This window comes from Rhinolophus hipposideros (assembly GCF_964194185.1).
Source record: "Rhinolophus hipposideros genome assembly, chromosome: 11".
Lineage (NCBI taxonomy): Eukaryota > Metazoa > Chordata > Mammalia > Chiroptera > Rhinolophidae > Rhinolophus > Rhinolophus hipposideros.
The window spans coordinates 844,385-859,918 of record NC_138057.1 but is presented as its reverse complement, the minus strand read 5'-3'; the positions used below and the strand labels follow the sequence as shown (position 1 = coordinate 859,918).

Genomic DNA, 15,534 nt, shown 5'->3' with positions numbered 1-15,534 from the left:
GCGGCTAATCCCAGGTCTGGGACGCAGAGCGCCGAAAGGCCCCGGAGGCCAGCCTGCCGCGTGGCCACCTAGGTAAGCAAGGAGGACGTCGCATTGCCAGTCGTGGCGTAAGGCGGAATCCCGCGATCCGCACTCTTAACGGGCACGTTCCTCAGCAGGCCAGGCTACTGCGTGGACAAGGAGCGATGGCTACAGGAAAGACGCAGCACGGGGCGATTCACGTGGGCTCCGCGCTGGAGGCGCGACGGCACGCGTGCAGCCTCGGTGCCTTCTCCCGGGGCGGGAAGGAGACGGCAGGGCGGCCGGCGCGCGGACCCCGCCCGCGGGGATGCAGGCGCCGGGCCGCGCCCCTCCGGCCACTCGCCGGGCGCGTCAGGTCAACAGGACCGCGGGACACAGCCTCCCAGGCGGAGGAGGAGGCACGCCGGCCTCCCGGGGCGACGGGCAGGCCGGCTCCACCTACCGCAGCCGCGGCCCGAGGGCGGCGTCAGCGCCGCCGGCCTGCGTCGGACCTCTGCGCTGCACGTGGGAAGGGGGCTTCTTAGGAAGCACGTCGGAGCACTCCGAAATTCAGCGGGGGCGAAGGCGCCCCTTGAGCCCGCGGGCCCAGTCCGCGCGCTCGGGGGCGCCGCGTCGCCCTCACAGTGCCCGTCTGCTCGTCCGTCGTACTAGAAACTTCAAGCCGCCAGCTTCACCATTTCTCGCCCTCGACACGTGCTGGTTACAGCGCCCCAGAAGCTGGGGCGCCCCACGTGGGCCGGCGCTAGGCACTCCCGGGACACGTGCGTCCACCGCGGGTCTTCCGCCTCACCGGCCCAGGGCTCGGGCACCGGAAAACACCAGTGCTTCCGGCTCCGCAACGGCCTATCATGATCGGGGGTGGGCGGGCGCAGGGCATGACGAGACTTGTAGTGGGCGCACGGGCGGGACTACGGCAACCACAACGCTCTGGGCGGTGGCGGCCGAGGCGATGGCGTTGGTAGGGTCGCCCGGCGTGGGACCCGGCCAATCACCGGCTGGGGCGGACGGGCCCGTGGCACAACGGGCCTTGTAGTCCCGCGGGCGGGACTACCGCACCCATAGTGCCCCGCGCGGCGGGGAGCGCACTGCGGCTGCGCGGCGGCCCAGGCGCCGTCTGGCTGGGCGGTGGCTAAGCGGACGGGATCCCGGCCTGAACCCCGGTGGAAGCGACGCGAGCCGGGCTCCGGCCACCATGTCGGCACCGTCCGAGGAGGAGGAGTACGCGCGGCTGGTGATGGAGGCGCAGCCCGAGTGGTTGCGCGCCGAGGTGAAGCGACTGTCGCACGAGCTGGCCGAGACCACGCGCGAGAAGATCCAGGCGGCCGAATATGGTCTGGCGGTGCTCGAGGAGAAGCAGCAGCTCAAGCTGCAGTTCGAGGAGCTTGAGGTGGACTACGAAGCCATCCGCGGCGAGATGGAGCAGCTCAAGGAGGTGAGCCGCGTGGGCGGCCGCCGCCACGCCCTCCGGCGTCCCCGGCTCGCGCGGCCCCGTCCCGACCCGTCACCCGGGCCCGGCCCACCCGCGAGCGGACCCCCGACGCCGGGCCGCGCCACCACGCAGCCGGGCGGCCCCAGGGAGTCCAGGGTCGGCGGGCACGGCTGGCTGCGGTCGCTGCGGCGCCCGGGGTGGTGGCGGCGCGCGCGGGGGCCCTGGCCTGCCCCGGAGGCCGGTGTGCCTGCCCCGGTGGCCGGTGTGCCTGCCCCGGAGGCGGGCCTCGGGCACGCGCGGGGGACTTGCGTGCGGCGCTTGGCGTCCCGGGTGAGGGGATGCAGGGAAACGCCGGCGGTGGCTTCCCCCTCCGGCGCAGCCGCCGTCAGTGGCTTCAGGGCGTTCTCCAGGCCAGGAAAGGGCTGCGAACGGGGCTGGCCTTGCGTGTGGCCGTTATTGCTGCAGGTTGGGGGTCCCCTGTTGTCCCTCCCAGGCCAGCTCTCTGTCGCTTATCTCGGATGCGGTGCTTTTCCCGCCCACTTCCTGTCCTGGCCGCCCTCCCAGACCCTTCCGTGCACACTGGTGACAGGTCTGTGGGTATTTGTCCCAGAGGGAGCCTTGTGTCTCCTGTGCAGCTTTCAGTCCGGATAAGGGGTGGGACCCGCACGCTGCCTGGGAGCCTAGCAGCAGGACAGCTGGCCAGTCCTTCCAAGAAGTAGTTCTCCTTAGTGGTTTAAACACCGCTTCTCAACCAGTCCTCGCTGACTTCTCCAGCCCCGTTGTGGGAGGCGGAGAGGGAGGCTTGCCTTCTGGTGGGACACCCAGCTTTGCACTCAGGCTCTGTCCCCTTGCTGGTGACGTGGCTGTGGACAGGGGCCTTAACTTCTCCCTCTGCAGCGTTGCCCACCCAACAGGGTTGTTCTGAAGGGCATATATTTGAAAAGCAGGGGCACAGTGTCGCGTGCGTAGTCTGACAGTGTGCCCCTTGCCCCACTGACCGTTCCTTGTCCTGGTGGCGTTTTGGCCCTTGGTTCTGGGATCCACAGTGCTAGGTGTTTTCCCCACTGCTCATCTCCTGGCACCAACGCTCCCAGTGGCCTCAGGCAGGTGCCCAGACTGTTCAGAGCCTCCGTACCCCACTGGGGACACCAGTAGACTCGTCTTTTGAAGTGGGGAGGAGAGAATGAATGAATCCACGCTAATGCTTAATTCCATGCCTGGCCGAGCAGGTGTGCAGGGGAAGCGGCAGTGAAGAATGTGTGGGTTGGGGGAGGCAGGTGGCTGCCCATCTGACCTCAGTCCTGTCACCTGTCAGCAGGTATTAGTGCCTCCTCTGAACCCGCTCGGCTGGCACTGGATCTACACAAGAGAGGTGACATGTGGCTCCTCCTGCAAGGGCCCCATCTTGGTGTGTGGGGGGTGGGGGTGCTGCACCATGATGGAGGGAGGCCAGGAGACGGCAAGAGCATGCAGTGGGAGCATCTTCAGCCCCATTCTGGTCTCCCTGGATGGGGCTCACCCCCCAATCCTACCTCCCCACAGCACTCATAGTCCCCTTCTGTGTTCACAAGCTCACGTTCATGTCCACTGTAAGAACAGGCCGGACCTACTGTCCCAGAGGGAAGTACTTCCCACTAAGGGACCTTTCCGTTGTTAGCTCGTTACTATTGGACACAAACATTTTGGCCAATGCAAGAATCTTGGCTCCGCTTACTGGGCTGTGTCTGGACAGCGGGTCCCGGAGGAATTGAGAAGCAGGTGTGTCAGTCTCTGCAGGTGTTCTTGAGGCACCTGCTTGCTTAGTTTGTTGTCACCTCCTGGCTCCTGCACACACTGGCTATATGGCCTTGGACACGTGGCCCTATGTCCTGAACTTCAGTTTCCCCCTGTTGTGGCAGAAGCCAGAGGAAGGTGCGTCAGTCTCGTTGATGTTACTACTGTGTTTCCCCGAAAATAAGACCTAGCCGGACCAGCAGCTCTAATGCGTCTTTCGGAGCAAAATTAATGTAAGACAGTCTTTTATTATGTTACATTATATTGTATTATACTATATTATACTATACTATATTATGTCATATAACACCCGGTCTTATATTAAAATAAGACCCGGCCTTATATTAATTTTTGCTCCAAAAGATGCATTAGAGCTGATGGTCCGGCTAGGTCTTATTTTCGGGGAAACATGGTAGAAAGCTTGCACCAGTTCACTCACAGCCATGCCAGCACAGGCTCTGTCAACCTCTTTAGTTTTGGCCAGTGTCATTCTTGAAAATATTAACTTGTATTTTAAAAACCAAGATTTAAATAGACAATATTTGTTAGGTCCTTTTTTTTTTGTCCTATAGAGAGGTGAACCATCTTCATTCTCTTAAAACTGTATTTCTTGAACTAAAGTGGATTCAGTTACTAACAAATCCTGCTGCCAGTGGAGTTGCCTGGACTTGGGCCCCGCACTTGCAGGTAATCCTGTGTCTGAAGGAGGGAAGCTGGCTGGCCGGCTGAGGTCAGTGGGTCCTGCCCAGAAGGGAGCGTCCACGGTGGTTGTGGCCAGCAGTGCCGGTCCCGCAGCCTTCTGCACTTGATGAGGATGTATGTGTCCTGCTGACACCGTGGAAAGGGAAGGGGGACCTGTTGGCCCATTTTGCCTAATCATTTTGCTAGTGATTGAGCCTGGATTAGTAAGGGTCCCATCTGTCCCAAGTCCCCCTTCCTCCATGGTGGGGAAGCAGCAGGTTCAGTGAGCTGCGGTGTGTCAAGGGTGGGGCACAGAGCCTGCCACAGCTTGGCACACAGGAAGTGCTTACTTTGTAAGTGACTGCTGGCCGGTGTCCTTAGCTCCTCTCCTCTCTCTCAGGCTTGGATTCCCTCAGCCACCTGGCCTCTGCTCCTGGTCAGGTCTGGAACGGCCCTATTGCATCTCCCAGAGGGCCCCAGGTCTGCTGCTTGGGGCCTCCAGCTTGGCTCAGCCTGCACTGCTCTCACCATTAGACGCATGGAAGCCAGGAGGACCGCCCCTGCCTCTGGACTTGCCTGAACCCAGCTCCCAACCCTTGGCGTCCTTCTTGTCCTGCAGGCTCAGCAACCACATGAAAGGCCGGGCAGAGTGGGTGGAAGCATTGTCCATCCCACCCCTCTTATAATCTCTCCCAGGGGATGGGGAGATGGAAGTAGGGGTGGGGGGGAGTGACTGAGGAAAGCCCAGCGGCTCAGACAGTGAGAGAAGGGGTCCTCAGCACCAGGTTCCTGTCCATAGTTTGCACAGAGTCACAGCCGTGAGCCGGTTTATTCCCGTGGAGGAGGGTGGTGGGAGGGCTGCCCCTGGGCCTCACCCCCGTAGCTGAGCTGCTCCGGCTGTAGCCTCCCGACGGCCCACTGACTCCCACAGTCCCCACACCAGCCAACGGGTCACCACCTTCTTGTGTTCATTGTAGCTGGGGAAACTGAGATGCAGAGAAGCTACGCTTCACGCAAGGCTGTAAGCCTGGGCACTGTCCCTAGAGGACAAGTATCTGCTGAGGAGAGAAGGGCGAGTGGAGGCTTCCGTGCTAGGCCAGCCTCTTCGAGTGTGAGTCCTGAGTTTGGCTGAAGCCTGTAGGGAATCTCCTGCCCCTCTGACGCTGCCCTAGAACTTGGAGCACAGAGCCCTTGGGGGCTCTGGGAGTCCAGGACCTTTTGGAGCCAGGCTGTGCAGTGTTCTGCTGTCAGACTTGGGGTCCGGGGAATGTGGAGGTGCTGAGGTGGCCCTGTCCCCATGGATAGATGTCAGGAGAGGCAGCTACAAGCGTCCAAAGGCAGTGTCCCCAGGGCACTGTAGCTGCACTGTTGGGCACCGTCCCCTGTACCACGGGCATACATAGTGTGTGTCTGGTGGGAGGCTGTCGATCAGTGTTAAGGCCTCTTGCTTTGAAAACCGCCAAGATGGCACCTTCTCCTGTGCCGTTTGTTTTCTTCTGTGGGCCAGGGGGGAAGCAGTGCAGCTCAGCATCCCCTCCTGCGAGCAGGGCGGGAGGGAGGCCTCCCTGGGCTGGGGGCCTGTGGCCTGACAGAGGCGCTGCCTGCGCAGGCGAGGAGGCGCTGCGTGCTGTGGAGGCCGTGGTAGCACCCTGGCTGCAGGCAGGGATTGGACCCTCCGGGCCCTCCGTCGCTGGGTGGTCCTGAACGTGCAGCTCTGCCCGTTGGGGTCAGGGCAGTGAGTGTGGTGCAGGGCCCTATGGTGAGGGTGGCCCGTGGCGGCCAGTGGTTGAGTCTCCTTGGACGTGAGCAGCCGCCTCTGTGGCCAGGTCAGCATGGGGTCCCGCTGGGCACCCCCTTACTTCCTGCGAAGGAGGAGATCGGCTTCCCCTTGTCAGTTTGGGGCAGCTGCCTCCCCTACCCCCCATCAGACACACTTCTCCATGTCAGTGAAGGGTCATTACACACACTGGGATAAAGAAAGATGGGGTTTCTTAGTGAGAGGAGTGGGGCTGGCTGGGACCCTGCAGCCTCTGACCAGTGAGGCGGCCCTGGGCCCTGTGTGTTTTCTGGTGTTCGGAATGTGGGTCCCCAAGCACAGGGCCCGGTGTGGCCTCCCAGCTGCTGTCCCAGGTGGACCGAGAGATGGGCTGCCTGGCCAGGTGGGCCTCGGGCTGCGGCAGGTGGTTCAGTCTCAGGCGGAGATGACATCAAGGAGGAGTAGGGCCCAGCTGCTTTTCTACAGTGTAATATGTTTAACAATTGTCCACTTTGGGGACGTCAGAAAGTAGAAATGAGCAGTGTCTCTGTGGGAATTACGTAGGAAGATGGTAACAAGCATGGGGAACAGCCGGGCATTTCTAGCTGTCTTGTTCCTCTGTATGTACGTGAGATACAGAAGACACCATAGAAATTAGAAGGTGCTTTGTGCGTCTGTAACAGTTGTTTTTAACAAGACAAAGAGTCTGCTGTTACCCTGAGTTGCAGAGAAGCAGGTTTCATTCAAGCAGATGAAGACTCGGAAGTTTCTGTGGGTTCGGAAGGAACTGTGCTCTTCCCATCTGGTGTGTGGCACATGAAATAGTTGTTGTGGTTTGCATTTCACAGGTTTGCTTTTCTAAAGGCAGTTTTATGCGTTGCTCCCCTCCTAAATGGCTTCCACCTTCCTTAGGGGAAGTTGGAAGCATAACAGAGCGGAGGGAAAGTGGGGTTGGCTCGTGTCTGCCCGCCCGCCCACCCGCCTGCCGCTCTGGAGGCCCCAGCTCTGGCTGCCTCTCTCTGCCTCCCTTCCTCAGTAGTGCATTGGTGTGTTGTGCTGAGACAAACGCGCTGTTTTTTATAAAACGTTACCATAGGGCAATTTTCATAGCTGACAGAATTACCAGTGAGTCCCTGCTGCTGGCCCCTACCCAGCCGTCGTTTGGACCTCCCATTTTGGGCTCTGGTCGCTCTGTTACATCGGGAGCCAAGCCGTGTCTGTTTGGTGCACTTGTGAGGGCCTCCGCTTCTCCACAGGCACAGCTGCATGTGCCTGTCCTGCAGCCGCCAGCCTGCCTCCCTCCCTGCTGGGGACGTGGCTGCACTCCCCAGCCCCATGCAGGCCTGACACCCCACTCTTATCTTTTCTTAATGTTTTCTGTTCTTAAAAATTGGCCAGAGTGATGCTTTCAGCCGATGCATGGCCTGGCTCTTGCATTGCTGGGTCATTGTCGCCCATCCAGTTCGTTACTGTAACACACATGTCACTTTATCTTGACACAGCCTTTACTGCACCTACAGTGGGTGCCGGGGCTCGTGGTCACTAACCTCGTGTGTCCTGACGGATGCTGAGGGGTGCTCAGCTCTGTGAACCGGGAGTGAGGAGTCCTTCTTGTCTATTTCACAGGTGGGGGTGCCAGGGCTCAAAGGGAGGGCTGATGGCCCAAGCTGTGGGCTAGCAGTGCTTGATATGACCGAGAGTGGCCCTACCCCGGGTCTCGGTCTCCTTGTTTTAGGCCAGTGCAGCCTGAAGCCCTGGCAGTGGCCCAGCTGCTCCCTTAGTGACAGATCAGGGTGCACCAGGGCCCCGTCTGTCATCTGCAGCCTGGGATGATGCCCTGGGTGCCCCTTCTTCCTTCCCCCTCACAGCCTGTCTCACACACGCTGCAGGGGTCCGGGTTTCCCCACCAGCCTGAGGGACTCCCTGGGTGTTGTAGAGCTGTGACCCGGGGGGGACGGAGAGGACACTGGCCTCTGGAAGGGGGGGTGTCAGTCGGGCTGTCTGCAGTTGTGAGTCCAAAGCCATGCCTGCTGTCACATGTAGCCTGGTGCAGATGGGGTTGCGGGTATTCCCAGTGGGGGTGAGGGAGGGGGAGGGGCAGACTCCCACAGCTGCGTCTCTGCAAGCCTGCGTTGTCATCCAGTGTTGTCGACTTGGCCACCATGGCCAGTGTGCTGAGGGACACATGGGGCTGTACTGGGTTAGATTGATGTCTTTTGTGAAGCAGTCAGTTCTGTTGTGACACTTGTTTGGAAAGTAAGATTTGTTCCAGAGTGGATGATGTTTGATGGAATAATGTGAGCTTCATGAGATTTTAGCATTTATTTATATGTGAACTTGTCCCCAGAAAACCCCGGTGAGCACAGAACCTGCACCCCGCGACCCACCCACCTGCCTCTGTGCCCCGTCCGTCGCAGGTCGGGAGGCCCACCTTCCCCATCAGGGACATCTTGCCCACCACAGACCTCAAGGCTGTGTCGAGATAAAGTGCCCTGTGCGTTACAGCATTACGTCTTTTTAAAATTATTTAACATGTAACACTGTTTTAAAAAGTAAGCTGCTTTAGCAAAGTTTTAGGTTTACAGAAAATGGTGACGCTGATAGAGTTCCCGCGCACCTCGCATGGCTTGTTCCTTTCACTGGCGCGCCTACATCACGGTGGTGTATTTGTGACAGTTGATGAGCCAGTGTCAGTGCGTCTTCGTTAACGCAAGTTCATGCTTTATTCAATTTCCTTAGTTTTTACCTGCCGGCCTTTTTCTGCTCTAGGGACAGCATCCAGGATGTTCAGGACAGCCAGCTGTCCCATTTCCCCAGGCTCTGCTTGGTTGTGACGGTTTCTCAGACTTCCATGGTTTCTGGTGGCTTTGAGGAGTGCTGCTCAGGTACTGTGTTGAGTGCCCCTCATTTGGGATCTGTCTGAGATTTGTCTCATGACTACAGGGGGTTGCGGGTCTGGGAGGAGGGCCAGAGGGGAGGTGCTGTTCTCCTCACACCCCGTCAGGGCTCAGTGACGCCCTGTGGCACCGGCGCCGATGCCCTGGCTGGGGTGTGTGTGGGTGTCCGCTGTAAAGGGGCTCTCCCCTGCTGTCCGGCTGTGCGGCCCACCCCAGGGTCGCGCTCCCCTCCCTGACAGGGCGGCTACGTAGAGGATTTGGAAGTTTTCTGCATGGGAGCCTTGTCTCTTCCCTTTTCCTTTATTTACTCGCCCATTCATTTCTATTGGTCTGTTGGGTTGTGATCCAGTACTGCTTTATTTTCTTGCTCAACTTCTTCCAGATTTGGGTCCTGGCAGCTCTGTCATTTGTCTCCTGTGCCCCTTTGAGATGCCTGTCATCGTGATTTTATTCCTTCCCGCCCTCCCTCTCTTTTCTTAGCACGTCTTCCCTTTTCTGTGCTGTAAGATGCCCTGGGCCCATCCTGTCGGAACAGCCCTGGAATCAGCCATTTATCCCAGCGCCCTGGAGCATCACTGCTGCTGGGCCCTGTCAGCCAGCAGAGCGTACTGGCCCGTGGCCATGCGCATCTAGAAACATTTAGCGATGTAGCCACCTGCATGCATGTTAAGCTGACATGAGTTCATCCTGCTGTGTCCAGCTCTGGTCCATCACCACGTGGTCGTTTGCACCTCCTCCCCTCGCTTATCTGTAACATCCCTCTAGCAGGGAGACACCTGCTGCCCTATCGCCCAGGGAGGTGACCATCTTGTCCCAGCACTTGTCACGGTGTTGTCAGAACTGTTGACCTGAACCCCCTTGGGAAACAGTTTATCAACTGGAGTATAGTCTTATGTGCATTTCCTTTGCTTTGGTCTTACGTACTCTGCTTATTTCCAAATAAGTTCCTTAAGCAAGCATCTTATTCTTCCTACCCCTTCAGTAAGGTGTTTTGTCCATTTGTAATACAGTTGTACTGTTTTACTGCATTCTACATTCCATCCTGGAATCCAATGACCTCTTAAATGATTTTTTTAAATGTGCGTACTTTAGGGCTCACTCTTTGGGCTATAGAGTTACCTGGTCATGACAAATGAGCAGTGGCATTGATCGACCATTAAAGTGTCAGACAGAATTGGTCCGCTGCCTTAAAACTTCCCGTGTCAACACCCTCCCACCAGGAACCCCTGGCAACCACTGATCCCGATAGTTTTACTGTCTCCCTAGTTTTGCCTTTTCCAGAAGGTCATGTCATTGGAATCATACAGTATGTGCAGCCTTTTCAGACTGGCGTCTTTCACTTAGCAGTATGCATTAAAGATTCATCCGCCTTTGTAATTTCATAGCTTTTTTTACAATCACAATAATATTTCATTGCCTGCATGTACCACAGTTTGTTTATCCATTCAAACTGGATCTCTTGGTTGCTTCCCCTTTGGGGCTTTATTAATAAAGCTGCTATAGACTTCCTGTGCGGGTTTTGTGTGGACATGTTTTCAGCCCATTGGGTAAACACCAAGGAGTGTGACTGGTGTGTGGCAGGGTAAGAGGAGGCTTAGCTTTGTAAGAAACCGGTGTTCTGTCTTCCGAGGTGGCTGCCCCATCCTGCAGTCCCTGTCACGCCCTGTCCTGGGCAGCACTGGGTCGTCAGATTTCCGGGTTTCAGCCACTCTGATAGGTGTGCTGGTGTCTCGTGGTTTTCATTTGTATTCGCCTGCTGACTCAGATGTGGAGCCTCTTTCCATGTGCTTCTTTGCCATTTGTATCTCTTCCTTTTAAAAGTTCATTTTAAAGTTGAGTTGTTTGTTTTCTCATTGTTGAATTTAAGAGTTTGTTTTTAATCTATTTTGGATACAAGTCTTTGCAAATAATTTCTCCCAGTCTGTGGCTTGTCTTTTCACGCTTCTGGTGTTAAGATTGTCATCACCAAACCCAAGGTCACATAGATTCTCATCCTATGTTTTATTCAGCAGTTTTATAGTTTTGTATTTTATGTTTATGTCCACAGTTCATTTTGAGTAGTTTCTGTGAAAGGTCGAAGGTCTGTGTCCAGATTAATTTATTGCGTGTGGATATTTGTTGTTCCAGCTCCATTTATTGCAGAGATGATGATTTTCCTGTGGAATTGCTTTAGCTCCTTTCTTACAGATCAGTCGCTGTGTGTGGCTCTGCATCTGGCTCTCTGCGCCCATTTTCAGTCCCACTGATTATGCAGTTGTCCGTTCGCCAATATCCTGCTGTCTTGATTGTGTGGTCCTGGTTTTACTCGGTTCCTATCTTTTTTACGTGTCACTGACTAATCTTTCTCTTCAGCCTTGGGTTTTGTTGTGTGACTGCACATCTGGCTGGGGTCTGCGGCCGCCGGCTTCAGCCCGGCACTCTGGGGTTAGTCCTTGTTACTGTCCATCAATGGGAGTCTTTTTTTTAATCCTGAGAAAAAGTAATGGAATGCACATGTTTAAGAAGAAAAATCACTAGTACAGTTGGTCAGACTCTCGATGGAGGCCCAGTTGTGAGGCTCTCTCTGTCTCCAGGCTGTTGTGCCCTCGTCTGTTAAGTGGTCCCCGGGACCTTCCATCTGGGCTCAGCTCGCCAGGCTTGACTTCCCTCCTGGAAAACCACGGGCAGGCTGCTTAACGGACTGCCTCGTGCCTGCCACCATCCAGCAGTGCCTTTCTTGCCTGCTGGCCCCTGGAGTCGGACCCCTTCCCCGGAGACCCCCGCACAGCCTCTCCCCACTCCTGTTCCCGCTGTGGCTGCCCCGGGCAGCTCTGCAGGAATCCAAGGGTGGTGGCTGGTCTGGGAGGCGCACACCTCTTCCCTACTCTCCTGCTGTCAGTCCCACCTCCACGGTGGTGCCTGTGACGGCTGATGTCTGGAACGGTCCCGTGTGTTCAGGGCCCCGGGGGCAGTGAGGCGCGGGCAGGGAGCGCACCTGGGCCCAAGGCCAGGTGTAGGTGTCGCGCTGTCCTTGGCTGCAGTTTGCGGGGAGGCTGCTGCGCAGGGAGCAGCGCTTGCCGTTGTGACTGGGCTGTGAAGTGGACCCAGGATGAGTGCGGAGTGGTGGGTCCCGTGTCCCGTGCCACCCTGTGCTGGGATGTGTGCGCGTGTGTGCCTCCCAGAGAGCACAGGAAGGATCCCTCAGGCTTCACCTACCTTCCACTCCAACTCCCAGGGGTGCAAGGTGGAGGGTCGAGGCTGGGAGACCAAACGTCTGGCTTTAGCTCGGGGTCCCAGCTCCCCTCTCAGGGTGTCAGCTTCTGTTTCCTTTCAGTGTTCTCAGTTCCTCGGGGTGCGGGCGCCCCTCGTGGCAGGTGCCTCGGGGCCCCTGGGACTGACCTTGCCAGGGTGACTTACAGACACCAGACGTGGGGACACTCGGTCCTTGAGACCCTCCTCTCCCCCTGGCTCCCGCCTTAGAGCCCCTCTGGGCACACGTGAACATCACATCACCACAGCCTCGCCCGCCTCTCCAGAGGCTCCAGTCCTCCTCCGCTCTTGTCCCGAGGCCACACAACTCTGGGTCCTCGCAGGGGACACAGCCTGGGTTAGACTCTCTGGGCACTTGCTGACCTTCCTAAAATGGGCTAATAACTTGAGAAAATGTGCTGAGAATGAGAAAAGCCGGCCACTTCAACCCAGCCGTTCTCCTGGTGTTTCTAGCCTAACATGTCCCAGCTGCCCTGCCCCAGCCGTGCTCCAGGCCTGGGACAAATGGGAGCTGGACAGCTGCCCTGACTGTAGGCCATTGAATGGAGGTTTTTGTGTCAGGCAGCCAGCTGCTGTGGAAGATGGTGGCTTGTCCCCAGACCCTAGGATTGGCCTCTGTGTCCCTGGGTGGAGGAGCTAGGGTCTGTGGAGATCACCGCCAGCTCTGGGGTTCAGCTGGCCAAAAGCCTGTCTGCTGACACTGAGGCAATTGGGATGTAATCTTCTCTAAATGGCGCCCCATTCTGGCTAAATCCCTCATGCCTGAGAGTGGATCCTAGTTTTCTAAAAGTAGCTTAGTGTTTGGACACTGCCCAAGGCAGCTGGAATGAACAGTTGGTGATGGGACGGCAATGGGGTGTTTGACAACCACCATAGTCTGTTCTTCTGATCCCCACAGCCAGTGTGTCGGTGCTCTGAGGGGAAACTGAGACCGGAAGCCACACAGTGGGAAGGGAGGGCTGGTGGAGGACATGTCACACACGTGCCCCTTTTTGGCCTGGGATGGGTGTGGGCCCTGGGCATGCTGGTCTGATGAATGAGCGTCATCTGCCAGGCAGGGCGTGTGCAAGTGTGCCCACAGCCTCCGTCCTGCCCCCCATTCCCAGGAGGAGCCCGCCCTCTCCTGCAGGGACCTGAGCACTCTTCCCAGGCTCCTCCCTGCCCCCCTGCCTGGTGAGGCTGTTGGGGCTCCTTGGGCTCCAGCTCTGCCCCCACCCCACTCTTTACCCAGCACACCTCACCCCTCCCGGGACACCCCAGCTCTGGGAACCACTTTGTTACAAAGAAGAAAAGTGGTTTTTGGAGTGAGAAGCCTTGTGGTGCCAATTGGGCAAATCCTCTGACCTCACTGAGCCTTCGTTTGCTCACTTGTGAAGTGGAAATGATGAAAGTTTCTACTTTTCAGGGCCGTTGTGAAGATCGAATGAAATCATACCGACCTGTCTCCTTGGGGTGGTAGCCAGGCCTTCCCAGGGGCCTGGGGCCATGCCCACCACCACCTGTCTGCTCAGGAAATGCCCTTTGAGCAAGGGAGGAGGGAGTGGGTCTGGGAGTCCTGCTTGGAGCACACCCTCACCCAGGTGAGAGGTCAGGAAGAGCTGGCTGAGGGTGGTGAGCTGAGGTCTCCCATGGAGTGCTCACGGGCTCCCTTTGGGTGGTGGCGGGCCCATGAGAACCTGGGGGGCAGTGGGTCTCTGCTGACTTGCGTTCCAGTGGAAGCGCCTGTAGAGCCAGTGTAATGAGGGAATTTCCTGCAGACCAGGGTCACCTGGTGAGCTTTCCAGCATTCCAAAGCGACACCCAAACAGGCCAAATCAGTCTGGGGTGGGACATGGGTGGGACTCGGGAAGCAGCAGCATTCACGCCTGAGAGGACCCCTGTGCAAAGGTGAGTTTGGGAGTCCCATCCTGCCCTACAAGCTGACCTTGGACCGGAGCCCTCCCTGCCCACGAGGGTGGAGTCACTCTGCATGCGTCTGCACAGCGGCATGTTTTGTCTGTGTCTGTCCACCAACTGGGTCCGCACTGGGCGCCCCGGAATGCCCCAGGCCCTGTCCACATGCGCCTTTATGTCTGCATCTTGGCCAGGACGGGGCCACCAGGTGCCCTAGGGCTGGGCCTGGAGAGGACCCCTCTCTGAGGTGTGTGTGAGCCGAGGACAGACCCAGGTAGAGGCGTGAAGCTGGGGGCCATTCTGCGTCCGGGTCACTGGTGGTGTGTCGTATGCTGACTTGGGGAACGGTAAAGAGGAGGCGCCTTTTTCACAGAAAGTGCAGCCCCCCAGTCTCCCCAGCCGACCTGGGAGACTCCTGTCCATTCACTGGACCTGCCGTCCCCTTCCACCCACTGGTGGTGTGGGCCGATCCCCCTCTGCAATGTCCCCATGTCCCCCGTGTCCTCCAGTTCATCCACAGGTATTTACCGAACACCGTCGCTTGCCAGGTGTGGGCTTGTCACTTCAGCAGGCACCCCACTGAGGAGGCACAGACGTGGTGCCAGGCGTGGGGTGCCTGGGTGACCCGTGCTAGTGTTGTTCTCCGGGGAGGCTACACTGTGTGTCTGCGGGTGTGCGCCTTGCCTACCCCGGCCCCACTCTGTGTCTGTGACTGGAGAGCACCCTTGGGTGGCCTTGGCCTGAGGAAGTTCTACAGGGCGGGAAGCTCCCGGGGTGGCCCCCAGTACTCTCCCTGCCTGCCTCTGCTGTCCCCTCGTGACGCCCTGGCTCTGAGATGTGACCCGATGGGGACCCAGGGGGACATCACAGGTCAGTCAGCCTTCCCGAAGGGTATGTCTCCTTTAGAAGCCCCGTTCGCCCCATCACGGTGGTTTCCCGCTGAAGACTCCAGTGAGCTGCTCCTGCAGCTCCTGCTCACCAGTCCTGCTCGCCCAGTAGACCCAGCTGGCCACCTGTCAGGATGGGTGGGCTTCATTGGGAGGTGGGTGGCTGCATGGCGCAGGCCCACCCGTGACCTCGGGGTGGGTGGTTTTGGAGTGACTCTGGCTGCTGCCCAGAAGTCTGTCTTGTAAGCAGCTCTCATTTTAAAATTGGGGCATAATTTACCTGTAAGAAGATGCAGGGTTGTTGCGCTCCTGTGGGTGCCCCTTTTGTGGGTCCTCCTTGTATGCCTCCCCATCCCACGCTGGGCAGGCCTGTGGCCTCACTGCAGTGAGCAGGCTCTGGGCTAGACTTCCGTGCTGACAGCTGTGTCCCGGTGGCCTTGTGTCTGGCTCTTCTGGGCGTAGAGTCCGGTTGGTTTTCTCTGAGCACCACGCTGTGCGGTGATGTCTGAGTCCCCAGCACCTCCCTTTGCAGGACCTTGGGTCTCCCATGTGTGAGGCTTGTAGGTCTGCGCTTAGACCTTTTTCAGCAATTCCCATGAGGCGAGCCATCTCCCTTTGTCCAGGATGGACACACATACAGCAACCTTGGTCCCTGGCAACACGACCAGCCCCTCCGTGGGCTCTGCCCCTTCAGTTACCCAGTGCCTCGGGGTGGTGGGGTTCAGTGCCAGGAGGGGCATAACCTCCATAAATCCTGTGAAGTAGGGCTGGGAGTCAGCGGGAGCCGAGTGTGCCCAGTGTTAGCCAGATCTGGGCATTAGCAGGCACTGGCCCCGTAAGCCAGAGCACTCCAGACTCCCTGTCCCAGACCCCGAAACTGGGAAGGCCTCCTGGCAGGTGTGCCTGCACCTGGGAGCCGACGCTTCTGGCTCCCCGTGTGATTCTGAG

At 58.1% G+C, this 15,534-nt stretch overlaps 1 protein-coding gene across 4 annotated transcripts in view; it reads left to right on the top strand.

Annotated features, from left to right (window-relative positions):
• The first annotated feature begins 925 nt into the window (after positions 1-925).
• BICD2 (BICD cargo adaptor 2) overlaps positions 926-15,534 on the top strand; it is a 118,363-nt gene continuing 103,754 nt past the window's right edge. For 3 of the 4 annotated variants that reach the window (XR_013994397.1, XM_081065615.1, XM_081065616.1), the window contains exon 1: positions 1,100-1,453. Coding sequence is in view for 3 of the 4 variants with exons in the window: in XM_081065615.1 (XP_080921741.1) it covers positions 1,214-1,453 (240 nt within the window). In the remaining variant the exon portion in view is untranslated. Of the gene's footprint in view, positions 1,454-15,534 lie in introns of all 4 variants that reach the window. The other variant, XM_081065617.1, reaches the window with a different exon arrangement.